We start from the raw sequence: 17,675 nt of genomic DNA on the forward strand, positions 1-17,675 counted from the left end.
GGAGGAAACCCACGCAGTCACAGGGAGAATGTGAAAACTCCACACAGACTGGGCCCTTGGTCAGGATCGAACCCGTGCGTGTGTGTGCTTGCGTGGCAGGTGCTCATGCCTGCTTCTGCACATGGCTAAGGAGGTACGGTGGCACAATGTTAGAGTTGCTGCCTAACAGCGCCAGAGGCCCTGGTTCAATCTGGTGCTGTCTGTATGGAGTTTGCAAGTTCTCCCTGTGACCATGTGGGTTTTCTCCGGGTGCTCCACTTTCTTCCCACACTCTCAGAGGTACAGGTTTGTAGGTTAATTGGCTTTAAATTGTACATTTTCCCTAGTGTGTAGGATAGTGCTAGTGTACGGGGTGATCGCTGGTCGGCGCGGATTCGTTTGGACGGAAGGGCCTGTTTCCGCGCTGTGTCTTTGAAGAGTGGGAGCGGTGTCCGTCTGTAAGGATGTAGCAGTACTCAGCCAGGACGCTGTGTGGCCCACCAGTTTATCAATGCTCTCTGTCCAAATGCTTGAGTGAAAGGGATTATAATGTGGTCAGGAAATAAACAAAAGTGATGCTGAAACGTGTCAAGTGTTAAGGGCAGCAATCTGAGTTTTTCTGCAGCTCGGAGTAATCGTTGTTTATGTCCGCCAGATTGATTAATATTTCAGTCTTTCGAATCCAAATGAAAAGACTTGAACAGGCGCCCACTGTAAATATTGAAATGTCACTCAATGATCACATTTGCTTGTCAGTGCATGTATATTTTGGAGAGCCACTTGCCTTGCGCTTTCAGCGGCTGGCCCTGAATCCCCGCGATGAAATTGAACCATCCATCTTCTTTGTAGTCAGTCGCTGACAGTGTTAAAATGGAGTGATTGAATCGGGTCAGCTCTTATCAAAATGTAAAAGAAATGCTTCTATACCGTGACTGTTACAGCTGGCTTATTAATGGTGCGCCGTTTTAATTGTGTTTTGTCCCGTAGCTTCACGGAGAAGGTGATTCCCAGTGTGATTATTTCGCACCGTTACAAGGCACAGGACACGCCCGCTCGTAAAACCTTCGAGCAAGCGCTGACCGGGGCCTTCATGTCGGCTGTCATCAAGGACCTGCGGCCCAGCGCTCTGCCTTTCGTGGCCAGCCTCATCCGCCACTACACCATGGTGGCCGTAGCCCAGCAGTGCGGTGAGTCCCTGATGCCCTCTGGTGGTGGACATCGCTGGCAGCTGCCCCGCGTTTCTGACAGCTGCCCTTGCAGGGGGAAAGAAACAAAAATACAGGAAATTGTTATTGTCGGCCGAAGGGGCTCTTCCTGTGTTGTACTGTTCTCTGAATCATATGTAGCAATACACTCCTCACTCACTTTCTGTTTTGGAATCTCTCTGGCACTGTCTCTCTGTCTCTCTGTCTCTCTGTCTCTCTGTCTCTCTGTCTCTCTGTCTCTCTGTCTCTCTGTCTCTCTGTCTCTCTGTCTCTCTGTCTCCCTGTCTCCCTGTCTCCCTGTCTCCCTGTCTCCCTGTCTCCCTGTCTCCCTGTCTCCCTGTCTCCCTGTCTCCCTGTCTCCCTGTCTCCCTGTCTCCCTGTCTCCCTGTCTCCCTGTCTCCCTGTCTCCCTGTCTCCCTGTCTCCCTGTCTCCCTGTCTCCCTGTCTCCCTGTTTCTCTCCCCCTCCTCCACCCTCTCACTCCCCCCTCTTTTCTCTCCTCTTCTCCCTCCCCTTCTCTTATTTCAATCATCTGCTATTGGGAAAAATCTAATTTTTTTTGTATCTACCATAATCCAAGCCATTATGATCTTATGCACACACACACACACACACACACACACACGCACACACGCACACACCCATCATAATTTCACGGATTCTCCCGAGTTTTTCCCTTGATTCAAACTCGCAAAATGTTCATAACGAGTCCATAGTAGTTCCTAGATATATTGTAGGGGCCCGTTATGCTTGCCGTAGGTAGTTGTGGCATCAGGTAAGTCGGGACACTTTGTCCAGCATGGTAAAAAATGTCCACGAGTAAAAAAAAGTTGGCATGAAAGAAATTGCTACTTTTTACTCGTAAGGAGGGCACTGAAATAGTCATGGGAATTCGTAGACATACTCATAGGAGTTTGTGAACGTAGTCGTTGGAGTTCGTAGATTACCACGATCTTGATTTTTTTTTTAGGTCGGCAGAGGATTCGAATTAAGTTGTGAAAGTGGGACAGGCCCTTAAGGCAGGAGCTCTACCTCTGCGCCACTGTGTCTCCCATTGTCCTGTGGTTTGTCCTTTGTGATTTTCCAGTGTGTTGTGATTATATGAGTCGTTTGCTTGTTTGCACCCAGGCCCATTCCTGCTGCAGTGTTACCAAGTGGGAAGCCAGCCGAGCACCGCCATGTTCCACAGTGAGGAGAACGGGTCAAAGGGGATGGACCCCCTCGTCCTTATTGATGCCATTGCCATCTGCATGGCATACGAGGAGAAGGAACTCTGTAAAATAGGAGAGGTGGCGCTGGCTGTTATCTTTGACGTGGCAAGCATCATCTTGGGCTTGAAGGAGCGGGTGAGTGGTTTTGTCTTTTTGAATACAAGGTTAGAACTTAGAAATACAGCATGGAAACAGGCCCTTCGGCACAAGTCCACACCGACCATTTGATCACCCTTTCACTTTACTTCAGACTAGTTTACTTTAGACTTTAGAGTGTGGCAGGAAACTGGAGCACCTGGAGAAAACCCCACACAGTCACAGGGAGAATGTGCAGATAGCACCCGAGGTCAGGATTGAACCCAGATCTCTGGCACTGTAAGGCAGCAACTCTACTGCTTTGCCACTGTGCTGTCCAACATGATGCCATGACCTAATTCCTATCTGCTGGCACTTAGTTTGATGCTATCCCACTTACTCATCCACTCCCGACAAACCAGGGGGAATTTAACAAAGGAATATTAACCAACAGACCTGCACGTCTTTGGGATCTGGGAGGAAACCAGAGCACCTGCAAGACACCCACAGGGTCTCAAGAAGAACGTGCAAACTCCACGCAGAAAGCTTCCGAGGGCCAGATTGAAGCAGGGGTCTCTGGTGTTGTGAGATAGCAGCTCTACCTGCTGTGCCACTGTGTCCGCCCGGTGTGTGGTGTTAGATTATCTTAGGATACAGCTTGTGGTGCAGAATGTAGAACATGGACCTCAGAACAATACAACAGAGCAACAGGCCTTTCTGCCCACATTGTCTGTGTTGGACTTGTTGCCAAGGCGCATATCTACTTGCACATGATCTACTCCCTGCACAGCTATGTGCCCATCCAATAGTCTCTTAAAATGCCAGTAGTGTATCTGCCTGCTGGGTTATGGGTGAATTGGTCTGTAAAATGTCCCCCTAGTGTGCAGGGAGCAGATGCAAAAGTGGGATAACGTAGAACTGACGTGAACGGTTGATCGATGGTCGGCACGGACTGAAAGGGTCTGTTTCCTTGCTGTATCTTTCAATCAATCAATTGAGGGTTTATGGGGAAACTGGCGCAGAAGATGAGGCCTATGGCAGACCAGCCATGGTTAGTAGAAACAAAGAACTGCAGGTGCTGGTTTATACCAAAGATAGACACAAAGTGCTGGAGTAACTCAGTGGGTCAGGCAGCATCACTGGGGAAAAAGGATGGGTGACGCTTTAGGTCTGAAGAAGGGTCCCGATCTGAATTGTCACCTCTCCGTGTTCTCCAGAGAAGCTGCCTGACCCACTGAGTTACTCCAGCACTTTGTGTCTATCTTCCCATTTTATTGATTGTGTAAGAAGGAACTGCAGATGCTGGTTAATGCCAAAGATAGACACAAAGTGCTGGAGTAACTCAGCAGGTTAGGCAGCATCTCTGGAGAAAAACGTATGGGTAAAGGTTCGGGTCTGAAGACTGGTCCTGATCCGAAATGTCATCCATCCTTTTTCTCCAGAGATGCTGCCTGTCCCCATTGAGTTACTCCAGCACTTTGTCCATCTCGTCCATGGGGACGGGGGAGGGGGAGGGAGGGGGGAGGGCAGGTTGGGGGGGGGGGGGGGATCTGGATGGGCATCCAGGTGGGACAGAGGGAAGAGTGGGGGGGGGGGTTGGTGTTGGGTAATGGCTTAACATCTCATTCGACAGGCTGACAGAATGGGTTCGAAACCTCTGACGTGACGCTTTGTACTGTTCCTCCAGGCCTGCCTGCTGCCGTTATTCTCCTACATCGTGGAGCGTCTCTGCGCCTGCTGCTATGAACAAGCGTGGTACGCCAAACTCGGAGGTGTCGTCTCCATCAAGTTTCTAATGGAGCGCCTGCCTTTGATCTGGGTCCTGCAGAATCAGCAAACCTTCCTGAAGGCTCTGCTCTTTGTCATGATGGACCTGACCGGAGAGGTACCGTACATTATGTGGGGGGTCACAAGTCGTGAGGGCTGCACTAGGCACAAGGCGGCACAGCGGGTAGAGCCAAAGACCCTGGTTCGATCCTGACCTCGGGTGCTTGTCTGTATGGAGTTTGCACGTTCTCCCTGTGTGGCAGCCGTGGGTTTTCTCCAGGTGCTCTGGTTTCCTCCAACATCCGAAAGACATGGGTGTTTGTAGGTTAATTGCCCCGATTTATAATTTACCCCGATTGTGTAGGGTGCAGATGAGAAAGCGAGATAACATAGAACTAGTGTGAACGGGTGATCGATGGTCGGCATGGACTCCGTAGGCTTGAGGGCCTGTTTCCTTGCTGTATCTTGCAATCAATCATTGCATACTTTTGAAATTGGTTGCTTTAAATCTAAACTAAAACTAAAACTAAACAGCGGGAATCTGGGATAGAAATTCATTTCTGACAGCCATTCTTGAATTGGGACCCGAGGGACAACTTTTTTTACACAAAGGCTGGTATGTATATGGAGCTGCTGGACTATCACAACATTTAAATGTGGACAGGTACATGGATAATACACAAAAAAGCTGGAGAAACTCAGCGGGTGCAGCAGCGTCTATGTACACAAAAAAGGTACATGGATAGGATAGGTTTAGTGGGATGTGTCTCTTTATGCCTCTATGACTAAAGGGGATTAGCTTAGATGGGGCATCTTGGTCGGCATGCACTTGTTTGGCAGAAAGGCCTGTTTCTGTGCTGTGTGACTCTGATTCTGTGACTTCCTGACGGGGTAATTCTGCTCCACTCAGGTTTCCAACGGTGCCGTTGCCATGGCCAAGACCACCCTGGAACAGCTGCTGGTTCGCTGTGCCACCCCCCTGAAGGAAGAGGAGAAGTTGGAAGAGCTGCTGATGGCTCAGGAGAAGTCCTTCCACCACGTGACCCACGACCTGGTGCGTGAGGTCACGTCCCCAAACTCCACCGTGCGGAAGCAGGCCATGCACGCGTTGCAGGTGCTCGCCCAGGTGACGGGGAGAAGCGTGACGGAAATCATGGAGCCCCACAAAGAGGTGAGGTTCAACCCGGAGTCATCAGTGTTCAATTGTCACGGACTGGGCCGTTGCAGTGGCGCGGCTGGTAGGTTCAATCTAGTGGCATAAGTGTTTAAGTCTCATGTACTAGGGAGGCACAGCTGGTAGAGCTGCTGCCTCACAGCACCAGAGAACCAGGGTCAGGGTTCCATCCTGACTTTGTGTGATGTCTGTGTGGAGTTTGCATGTTCTACCTGTGACTGGGTTTCCTCCGGGTGCTCCGGTTTCCACCCACACTCCAAAGACATGTGGGTTTGTAGGTTAATTGGTTTCTGTAAATTGTCCTTTAGCGTGGATAGATTTTAGGATAGAACTAGTATATAGGCGATCACTGGTCGGCACGGAGGGCCTGTTTACACTTTATCTCCAAAAGAAAAACCCTCCCCTCCCACCCCCAAAATGTGAACCAGGCGCCAATGTTTTTGCGGAACAAGCCGTTGAGTTTAGTTCAGAGATACAGAATGGAAACAGGTTCTCCAGCCTAATTAGTAGCAACATTCAAAGAACATTTGAACAAGTACGTGGATAGGAAAGGTTTTGAGGGATGCTAACCTAGATCGGGCATTTTGATCAGCATGGGCAAGTTGGGCTGAAGGGCCTGTTTCTGTATTCGATGACTCTGACTTGTCAAAGCATTCTGAATCGACCTTGTCATTAGAATGCTTTACCATTACTGACCTCTGTGACGTGTGATTATAAACTTGCTAATATAACAGGTGGATAGTGAAGATTTTTGTTCACCAGCCTTTGGCGAACCCAGTTTCCATGAATGTGTTAAATTACAGTGGTATGTTGCTTAAAGTTTTTGTGATTACTGTGTAACTATGTGAGTGTCCGTGTGGAACGGTCCTGTGCGTCCAATGCTGATGTGATCCTGGACTTTTCCTTGTGTCGCCAGGTCCTACAAGACATGGTTCCACCCAAGAAGCACTTGCTGCGACACCAGCCGGCAAACGCTCAGATCGGCCTGATGGAAGGGAATACATTTTGCACCACGCTCCAGCCCAGACTCTTCACCATGGACTTAAACGTCGTGGAGCACAAAGTCTTTTATACCGAGGTAGGCCATGGATGGTAGCGGCTCGCTGCTTCCCTTTGAGGAGTTTGGTTTTAGTTTAGGGGCAGCATCGTGCCGCAGCAATAGAGTTGCTGCCTCACAGCGCCAGAGACCCGGGTTGGATCCTGACCACGGGTGCTGTCTGTATGGAGTTTATATGTTCTCCCTGCGACTGCGTGGGTTTACTCGGGGTTTCTTCCCACACTCCAAAGACGTGCAGGTTTGTAGGTTAATTGGCTTCAGTAAAAATTCTAAATTGTCGTTAGTGTGTAGGGTAGTGCCAGTGTGCGGGGATCACTGGTTGGCGCGGGGGAGCTGTTTCCACGCTGTATCACTAAGCTAAATCATTTCAACTAAACTTATTGGCATGTGTACCAAGTTGCAGTGAAAAGCTTTTAGTTGCGTGCCATCCAGTCAGCAGAAAGTGGAAGAAGGGTTCTGACCTGAAATGTCATCCATTCCTTCTCTCCAGAGATGGTGTCTGGCCTGCTGAGTTACTCAGCATTTGTTTTTTGTACACAGAGGGTGGTGGGTGCCTGGGATCATGGTGGAGGCATATACGCTTGTGGCATTTGAGGCTTTGAGATGGGTAAATGGATGTGCAGGGAATGGATCACCTGCAGGAAGATGAGATTAGCTTCTTTTGGGATCACGTTCCTGTGCTGTACTGTTCGATCTTGATGTTTTTTCTGCAGTCATTTAGCTGAGCATTGCACCTTCATGAACATTTCTGAAGCTACTGTGATATAATTGGAAGTTACTGCCCAACAAGTAGATTCACAAGGATGTTGCCAGGACCCGAGGTCCTGAGCTACAGGGAGAGGTTGGGCTGCCTGGGACTTTATTCTTTGGGGCGTAGGAGGATGAGGGGTGGCCTTATAGAGGTGAACAAAATCATGAGAGGTTTAGATTGGGTAACACACACAGAGTCTCTTGCCCAGAGTAAGGTCATCGAGAACCAGAAGACATAAGTTTAAGGCGAAGAGGGAAAAATATTTAATAGGAACCTGAGGAGTAACATTTTTACACAGGGAGTGGTGGGTGTATGCAACGAGCTGCTGGAGGACGTAAGTGAGGCAGGTACCATCCCGACTTTTAAGAAGCATTTAGACAGGTACATGGAAAGGACAGGTTTAGAGGGGTATGGGTCAAATGCAGGCAGATGGGGCATGTCGGTCGGTGTGTGCAAGTTGGGCCGAAGGGCCTATTTCCACACTATGCCTCGGTCCAAAAAGACAATCCCATTAACTTTGACTGATGAGTCGGCTCCTGAAGTTTCCTTTTTAATAAGTTCAGCCTTGCTGGGTTTCTATCTACAGCGCTGTGACAGGCATTTTAATTTCAAGGCTGTCCATGCACACAGCAATCAGCGGCAAGACAGAACCGTTTACTTCAAGCAGATACTTGTCTCGGGCAATTCGATTCACCAGAATATTAGTGTGTCAACATTTCTGCGCATCAGTCAGGAGACAGGACAGTTGGTACAGATCTCTAAGTCGTGTATTCGCACAAGGAGAGAAGCCTGAGGGAGCGCTGTGCTATCTGACCCTCTTTCAAATTAAACTTGAAACTAAAGCTCTATCGCCCATTCCATCCTTGCTACCTCTCCTACCCATCACCCTTACAGTACCGCTCACCCCCCCCTTCGGCTCTCAGCCCCCATCATCCCCCCCACAATACCGCGCCCGAGCATCCCTCCATCCTCTTCTCTTCCCTACTGATGTCTCACCGTAAAGCCGTGCCCTCTAGTCTTTGGCATTTCCACTCTGGGGGAAAAGGTTGCGTCTGTCTACCCTATCTATGCCTCTCACTGTTTTACACACTCGTCCCTTCAGCCTCTGGTGTTCCAGATGCTCACATTTGCCGTCACGTGATCCATATCCCTCCATTCCCTACCTATCCTTGTGCCTATCCAAATTTCCTCTATCCAACACACACTCCCGCCCACCGAGGCCGTGCCGACCAGCGATCACCCCGCACATCCCACAAATCACGGACAATTTACAATTTACCGAAGCCAATTAACCTACAAAACTGCTCGTCTTTGGAGTGTGGGTGGAAACCCAAGCATTCCCGGGGGAATGTGCGAACTCCGCACAGACAGTACCCGTAGTGAAGATCGAATCCGGCGCTCTAAGGCAGCTACTCTACTGCTGAGCCACTGTGCACCACCCAAGCATACAAACTGTCACAAAAAGGGTCTCAACTCAAAATGTTACCTGTTCCTTTTCTCCAGTGATGCTGCATTACCCCCAGGGTCACTCCAGCATTTTTGTGTCTATCTTCAATGTACCAGTAGCTACCTTGGTGTTGCATGTGGGAGCTTGGTAGGTTCAACTTGGTTGCCACTGTGCCCAATAATGGACGAATGATGAAACACACAACACTGATTTTGAAGAGCGTTGTCTATCCCAAGAATATAAATGATCCAGTCTGGAATGGAAATGACCTTGTTGGTCATTATTAACCTCCCAACTGGTTCCCTTTGACAATGCAGCAGTTTCGCCTTTTCCCCTGAAAGAGTCAAGTACGTAACATTGTTTTCCAGCTCTATTTCATGATCTGCTGTAAATAAAGTGTTGGTTTAAAAGTAGTGGCGATTATAAGAAGCATTTACAGCAAGGTTTATGTGCCAGAACGATACACAAAACACAAAGTGCTGGAGGAACTCAGCGGGTCTTGTAGCATCTGAGGAGGGAATGGACAGACAATGTTTTTTAGGTCAGGAGCCTTCTCCAGAGTCTGAAGAAGTGACCTGGCCTGAAACATTGCCCGTTCATTTCTTCTTCAGACGCTGCCACACTTGCTGAATTTCTCCAGCACCTTGAGTAGTGCCGCTGCCTCTCAGCCTGGGTTCACAAGTTATAGGAGTAGAATTGGACCATTTGGCCTATTGAGTGTACTCCGCCATTCAATCATGGCTGATCTCTGCCTCCTAATCCCATTTTCCTGCCTTCTCCCAATCACCCTTGACACCCGTTCTAATTAAGAATTTGTCTATCTCTGCCATAAATATCCACCGACTTGGCTTATACACCGCCCTCCCTGGCAATGAGTTCCACAGATTAACTACCCTCTGACTAAAGAAATTCCTCCTCACCTCCTTTCTAAAAGAGCGCCCTTTAATTCTGAGGCTATGAACTCTGGCCCTCGACTCTCCCACCTACCTCGCGTGCTGTCCATGTGAAGTTTGCACGTTTTCCCTACGACTATGTTGGTTTCCTCTGGTTGCTCCCAGAGACTTGTGGGTTTGTGGGTTATTTGGCCTCTGCAAATTGCCCCTAGTGTGTAGGGAGTGGATGAGAGGGTGGGATAACATAGAACTAGTGAGAACGAACGGGTGAACAATGGCCAGCATGGACTCGGTGGGCCGAAGAGCCTGTCGCCATCCTGCATCTCTAACCGAAACTAAAAAAATGTACGCGTTTGCAATTTCTCTTGGTTCCAGTGTTTGCATGGGTACAAAGCTGTCATCAGTAACAAGTGTCCATCAGTTGATTGCTTCCATTTAGTATGTGATGGGAATGGATTTGCTGAGTGCTTTTATCTTGTTCCAGCTGCTGAATCTGTGTGAGGCTGAAGACATCGCACTCATGAAACTGCCCTGCTACAAAAGCCTGCCTTCACTCGTGCCTTTACGCATTGCTGCCCTAAGTAAGTGAAACAAGAGCATCTTCTCAAAGCAACTTGCATGCCTTCTCTCATCCAAGTCTGTCCAACCTCTCCTTATAACTGTGTTGGAAGGAACTGCAGATGCTGGTGTATGCTGAAGATAGACACAAGATGCTGGAGTAACTCAGCGGATCAGGCAGCCTCTCTGCCTGATGCTGCCTGACCTGCTGAGTTACTCCAGCACTTTGTGTCTCTTCTTATAACTAATGCCTTCTAATCCATATAACCATATAACAATTACAGCACGGAAACAGGCCATCTCGGCCCTTCTAGTCTGTGCCGAACACGTATTCTCCCCTAGTCCCATCTACCTGCACTCAGACCATAACCCTCCATTCCTTTCCCGTCCATATAACTATCCAATTTATTTTTAAATGATAAAATCGAACCTGCCTCCACCACCTCCACTGGAAGCACATTCCACACAGCTACCACTCTCTGAGTAAAGAAGTTCCCCCTCATGTTACCCCTAAACTTCTGTCCCTTAATTCTCACGTCATGTCCTCTTGTTTGAATCTTCCCTACTCTCAGTGGGAAAAGCTTATCCACGTCAACTCTGTCTATCCCTCTCATCATTTTAAAGACCTCTATCAAGTCCCCCCCTTAACCTTCTGCGCTCCAAAGAATAAAGACCTAACTTGTTCAACCTTTCTCTGTAACTTAGTTGCTGAAACCCAGGCAACATTCTAGTAAATCTCCTCTGTACTCTCTCTATTTAGTTGGCATCCTTCCTATAATTAGGCGACCACAATTGTACACCATACTCCAGAATTGGCCTCACCAATGCCTTGTACAATTTTAACATTACATCCCAACTTCTATACTCAATGCTCTAATTTATAAAGGCCAGCACACCAAAAGCTTTATTTACCACCCTATGTACATGAGATTCCACTTTCAGGGAACTGTGCACAGTTATTCCTAGATCCCTCTGTTCAAACTGCATTCCTCAATTCGCAACCATTTACCATGTACGTCCTATTTTGATTTGTCCTGCCAAGATGTAGCACCTCACACTTATCAGCATTAAACTCCATCTGCCATCTTTCAGCCCACTCTTCCAACTGGCCTAAATCTCTCTGTAGACTTTGAAAATCTACTTCATTATCCACAACACCACCTATCTTAGTATCATCTGCATACTTACTAATCCAATTTACCACACCATCATCCAGATCATTGATGTACATGACAAACAACAGTGGACTCAACACAGATCCCTGTGGCACCCCACTCGTCACTGGCCTCCAACCTGACAAACAGCCATCCACCATTACTCTCTGGCATCTCCCATTCAGCCACTGTTGAATCCATCTTGCTACTCCACCATTAATACCCAACAATTGAACCTTCTTAACCAACCTTCCATGAGGAACCTTGTCAAAGGCCTTACTGAAGTCCATATACACAACATCCACTGCTTTACCCTCATCAATTTCCCGAGTAACCTCTTAAAAAAGAATTCAAGATTAGTCAAACATGACCCTCCAGGCACAAATCCGTTGACTGTTCCTAATCAGACCCTGTTTATCCAGATGTTTATATATATTATCTCGAAGTATCCTTTCCATTAATTTGCCCACCACTGAAGTCAAACTAACAGGTCTATAATTGCAAGGTTTACTCTTAGAACCCTTTTTAAACAATGGAACAACATGCGCAGTACGCCAATCCTCCGGCACTATTCCCGTTTCTAATGACATTTGAAATATTTCTGTCATAGCCCCTGCTATTTCTACACTAACTTCCCTCAATGTCCTAGGGAATATCCTGTCTGGACCCGGAGACTTATCCACTTTTATATTTTTCAAAAGTGTCAGTACTTCCTCTTCTTTGAATCTCATAGTATCCATAGCTACTCTACTTGTTTCCTTTACCTCACATAATTCAATATCCTTCTTCTTGGTGAATACCGAAGAAAATAAATTGTTCAATATCTCCCCCATCTCTTTTGGCTCTGCAGATAGCTGTCCACTCTGACTCTCTAATGAACCAATTTTATCCCTCGTTATCCTTTTGCTATTAATATAGCTGTAGAAATCCTTTGGATTTACTTTCACCTTACTTGCCAAAGCAACCTCATATCTTTAGCTTTTCTAATTTCTTTCTTAAGATTCTTTTTACATTCTTTATACTCCTCAAGCACCTCATTTACTCCATGCTGCCTATAATTATTGTAGATCTCTCTCTTTTTCCGAACCAAGTGTCCAATTTCCCTTGAAAACCATGGGAACACAAGGAAATCCGGGCAGCATTCTAGTAAAACTCGTCCGCACATCTCTCCTCAGTCTCCACATCCTTCCTGTGATGGGAAGACCAGAAGGGTGGCATGGTGGCGCAGCGGTAGAGCTGCTGCCTTACAGCGCCAGACGTCCTGGTTCGATCCTGACTATAGGTGCTGTCTGTACGGAGTTTTCACGTTCTCCCCATGACCATGTGGGTTTTCTCCGGGTGCTTCAGTTTCTCCCCCCACACTCCAAAGACATGCAACTTTGTAGGTTAATTGACTTTGGTAAAAGTTGTAAAATGGCTTGTAGTATGTAGGATGGTGTTAGTGTAAGGGGTGATTGCTGGTCGGCATGGACTCAGTGGCTGAAGGGCCTGTTTCCGCACTGTGCCTCTAAACTAAACTAAATACACGAGCAAAAGGTTTTTACTGTTTCTCAGTACACGTGACAATAACAAACCAATGCCAAATATCTTTTGAGAGTGGCCTTCAGAATGTGTCATCAGTTTATTTTGCCTTGCGGGTGGAGCATTGACGTTATAACTGCTCTGTCGTTCTCCTTTGTACAGATGCCCTGGCCGCCTGCAATTACCTGCCTCAGTCCCGAGAAAAAATCATCGCTGCGCTGTTCAAGGCGCTGAACTCGACCAACAATGAACTGCAGGAGGCGGGAGAGGCCTGTATGAGGAAGGTCAGTCTCACCTGTACTGGAGACACAAGGAACTGCAGGCGCGGGGGTCTTGAGCAAAACACCAAGTGCTGGAGGAGCTGAGTGGGTCAGGCAGCACCTGTGGAGGGGATGGACAGGTGACGTTTTAGGTCGGGACCCTTCAGGCTGATTGTATTAGGGTGGTAAGCTGGAAAGGGGAGGTGTGAGTGGGACAAAGCCAGGCAAGTGAGTTTGAGTTTATTGTCATGTGTTCCGAGGCACAGTGGAAAAAGTCTGTTGCGTGCGATCCAGTCAACGGAAAGACAATACATGATTACCATCAAGCCGTCCACGTTGTACAGATACATGACAAAGGAAATAGCGTGAGTGCCGTTTAATGCGAGATAAGTCTAGTAAAGGCCTATCAAAGATGGTCTGAGAGTCTACAATGCTGTCAACAGGCAAATGAACCATCCTGCCAGCAGCTAGAGAGCAGTAAATTGCCTCTAGCGTGTAGTGTGATAGTGAGTGTGAATGGGTGATCAATGGTTGGCATGGACTCGGTGAGTCGCAGGGCTTGTTTAATTTAGTTTAGAGATACAGTATGGAAACTGTCTTGGTTCAAACCCCCACCCAATCCCCCCTCCACATGCTGGTTTACACAAGAAACACTCAGTGAGTTGCTCCACAGCACGTTGTATTTTGCACAGGGATTCTGTTTAGTTTAAGCACCAGAATTGAACATTCTCACTGTGCACCAGCCATCGTGATAATTATGATTGTCCATGGTTATAATTGTGTGCGGATTATTTTTCCCTTTTGTGTTTGTGCTGCTAGTTTTTGGAGGGAGCCACAATAGAAGTGGATCAGATCCACACGCACATGCGGCCACTGCTGATGATGCTGGGTGACTATCGCAGCCTGACCCTGAACGTTGTCAACCGCCTCACGTCCGTCACAAGGCTTTTCCCCAACTCCTTTAACGACAAATTTTGTGACCAGATGATGGTAAGTCGATGATCAATCTGATTAATGAACAGAATTGGAAGGGTGGCAGAGTGGCACATGGTAGAGCCACTGCCTCATGGTGCTGGAGACCTGGGTTTAATCCTGACCTCGGATGCTGACTGTGTGTGCAGTTTGTACCGCAGATAGATGGAGTGCTGGAGTAAGTCAGCGGGTCAGGCAGCATCTCTGGAGAAAAGGAATAGGTGACTTTTCGGGTCAAGACCCGTCGTCAGAATGAGAGACTGAGTTTGTATGTTCTCACTGTGACCACGTGGGTTTTCTCCGGGTGCTCTGGTTTCCTCCCACACCCCAAAGATGTGCAGGTTTGTAGGTTAATTGGCCTGTGTAAACTGTCCCTGGTCTGTAGGATAGAACTAGTGTTTGGATGATCGCTGGTTGGCATGGACTCAGTGGGCCGAAAGACCTGTTTCCACGCTGTATCTCTAATCTAAACTAAAGTAAGTATTCGAATGATAGTGCAGTGGCAAATGGTGCAGCTGCTGCCCCGCACCGCTGGAGACCAGGGTTCAATCCTGACCTGGGGCGCTGTCTATGTGCGGAGATTCCATGTTTTCCCTGTGACTGTGATGGTTTTCTTTGGTCTCCTCCCACATCCCACAGACGTGAAGGTCTGTAGGTTAATCAGCCCTCTGTAACATTGCCCTCGGAGTAAAGTTGCCCACCGCGAGCTGCTGAGAACGTCAGGGGCATCCGTCCATTCAATTGGCATTCAAGGCACTGGGTGATCTGTCATGCACTAATTGTAGTGGCAGTGAGTTTTCCTGATTTCCTGACACTATTCCTCTCTGGACAAGCAACCAGCTAGATCGTCAGTCTGGTTATATTAGGACTGGAAGGCATCAAAAACCCTCAGCTAGTTCCCCAGCTGAAAAATTTCAAACACGTTACGATTGACTGGGCAAGTCTGTGGTCGCTTGGTCTTCATTGCTTATGCGCAGCTAAAGCTTTGATATTTCCAGTAAATGGTTACTGATTTTAAAGGACACTGACCCGCTGCAACCACGTCACACCAGTGGCTGCAGCATTACAAAGCACAACACGTTGAAGATGGGGCAGCACACCGGTAGAGCTGCTGCCTTACAACACCAGAGACAGTGGTTCCATCCTGCCTTACGGGTGCTGTCTGTACCGAGTTTGTACGTTCTCCCTGTGACCGCGTGGGTTTTCCCTGGGTGCTCCAGTTGCCTTCCACACTCCAAAGACGTTCAGGTTTGTAGGTGAATTGTCTTTGGTAAGATTTGTAAATTGTCCCTAGTGTGTAGGACTGTGCTAGTGTACAGGGGTCGGCATGGACTTGGTGGGCCGAAAGGCCTGTTTCCACGCTGTAATACTAAACTAAACTAAACTAAAATGAAGCAAACTATTAATAGGAGTAAATAATGGAAGAACGATTTGTACAGTGACATGGACAGAGATAGTGGATATTGGTAATTAACACTTTTGAGTTTTAGTTTAGTTTAAAGAAACAGCACGGAAACAGGCCTTTTGGCCCATCAAGTCCACACGGACGATCAAGCATCCGTTCACACTGGTTCTCGATTCCCCCACTTTCTCATCCACTCCCTACACATTTCCTCCCACATCCCAAAGACGTGTAGGTTTGTCTCTCTTTAAACCTTAAATGACCCATTCCCTCTTCTCACTGCCCCAGTCTCGGAAATACAAACACTATCCGGCTTGTAAACCTGCCTTCACACTTGCTTGTGGTCAGGATAGAATTTAAACCTGCACACGTTCGCTCCTGGCCTCCCTGACTTTATGGCGGTCACAGTGGCGCAGCGGGTGGAGCCGCTGCCTCAGCACCAGAGACCCGGATTTGATCCCGACCTCTGGGTGCTGCTGTGTGGAGTTTGCATGTCCTCCCTGTGATCTCTTGGGTTTCCTCCGGGTACCGAGGTACAGTGAAAAGCTTTTTTGTTGCATGCTAACCAGTCAGTGAAAAGACTATGCATGAATCGAGCTGTCCACAGAGTACAGATACATGATAAAGGGAATAATGTTTAGTGCAAGATCAAGTCCAGTAAAGTGATTAAAGGTAGTCCGAGGGTCTCCAATAAGGTAGATAGCAGTTCAGAACTGCTCTCTGGCTGTTGGTAGAATAGTTTCCTCCCACATCCAAAAGGCGTACAGGTTTGTAGGTGAATTGGCCTCTGTAAATTGCGCCTTGCACGCAGGGAGTGGATGCGAAATTGAGATAACGTTGAACAAACGTGACACGGGATCAATGGTCAGCGTGGACTCGGTGGGCTGAAGGGCCCGGCTTCATGCTGTATCTGTAAAAACTAAAACATATAATTGAATGCAGGGAGGAAGCGCCAGAGATACCATAATATTAAGAATAAAGTATGATCTTTCGTGTAATTATAGCTTGCTGAGGGTAGTGCTAAATGGAATGATATGGATAATGCTGCTGAATATTCCATCATAATTGGTCAGCAATTTCTAAATTGGAAATAATTATAAATTGGAAAATTGCCCAAACCAGCCACTGAGAATAATGTATAATTATTGGGTAAGTTGTTCGTTCTATTCAATTGAGTGAAAAATGTGTGGTGATTTTACAGCTTATTTTCGATGTCGGATGAAGAAAAGTGTTCAACTATTTGAGTGCCAGAGTTTGATTTAGCTGCGCAATAGAACGACGGATAACTTAATCAATTTTCTGCTCCTGGTGTGGACACTTACAAAAACCTAGAACAAGAACAGAAAATGCAGACAAAGTGCAGAGTAACTCCTGACCCGGAACGTCACCTCTTCTTTTTCTCCAGAGATGCTGCTTGACCCGCTGAGTTGCTCCAACATTTTGTGTCTGTCTTTGGTATAAACCAGCATCTGGGGTTCCTTGTTTCTGGAAAAATGCCGGAACTGCAATGACAGGGGAGATTTGGCATACGGACACTTCATAAATAATGGGGACCAAAAGGGCCTGAGCAAAGATGGGGACGAGAGGACTATTGAAAATATCCTCATAAATGTTAAGGAATGCGTAGGAAGGAACTGCGGATGCTGGTTGATACTGAAGATAGGCACACAGTGCTGGAGCAAGTAACTCAGCAGGTCAGGCAGCATCTCTGAGGAAAAAGAAAGGTGACGTTTTGGGTCGGAACCCTTCTTCAGATGTTAGTCATCTGCTGGCTGAGTGTTGATAACTTGGGCACTATGGTTGGGTTATTAATTGCTGCCTGTGTATTGATTTTAAAACTGGTATGGTAGGGTTTTTCAGCAGCAGTGATCCAATGCATTCAGGTTGAACTTCTTTGAAATAATTGAAGGGATGCAAGTTATACATTTTGCCAGTTTAATTAAACTTTCTGAACCTGGTGAGATGCATTGTATCATTCTGTTCATCTTAATCTCCTCTGTGGCTGTACTTTTGTGATATATAATTATCTTGCTTATAGAAATTAATGAGATGACCCTGAACTGTAGTGAAAGCCTCTGTGATAATCAACCTAGCGAATGATTCTGTTGTGAAGGACAATTGTACACAATGGCTTAAAATTTGGCGAGGAAAAATGTAAATTTAGAAAGGGCATCCAATGTCTCAGCTTTTCAAACAAGATGTCTTTGCTGTTTCCAAACTCCCTGTAACCAAATTCTGCTCATATTCTGC

The 17,675-nt window shown here is 47.2% G+C and overlaps 1 protein-coding gene across 1 annotated transcript in view; it reads left to right on the forward strand.

The window, feature by feature from the left end:
- Window positions 1-17,675, forward strand: part of trrap (transformation/transcription domain-associated protein) — a 168,782-nt gene that overhangs the window by 33,173 nt on the left and 117,934 nt on the right. Inside the window, 8 exon segments of the mRNA XM_055651623.1 lie at window positions 967-1,166; window positions 2,312-2,529; window positions 4,157-4,354; window positions 5,147-5,407; window positions 6,327-6,488; window positions 10,043-10,139; window positions 12,954-13,075; window positions 13,871-14,041. Coding sequence (XP_055507598.1) covers window positions 967-1,166; window positions 2,312-2,529; window positions 4,157-4,354; window positions 5,147-5,407; window positions 6,327-6,488; window positions 10,043-10,139; window positions 12,954-13,075; window positions 13,871-14,041 — 1,429 coding nt within the window.

The sequence above is a fragment of the Leucoraja erinacea genome, chromosome 20, assembly GCF_028641065.1.
Source record: "Leucoraja erinacea ecotype New England chromosome 20, Leri_hhj_1, whole genome shotgun sequence".
In the NCBI taxonomy this organism is placed as follows: Eukaryota; Metazoa; Chordata; class Chondrichthyes; order Rajiformes; family Rajidae; genus Leucoraja; species Leucoraja erinaceus.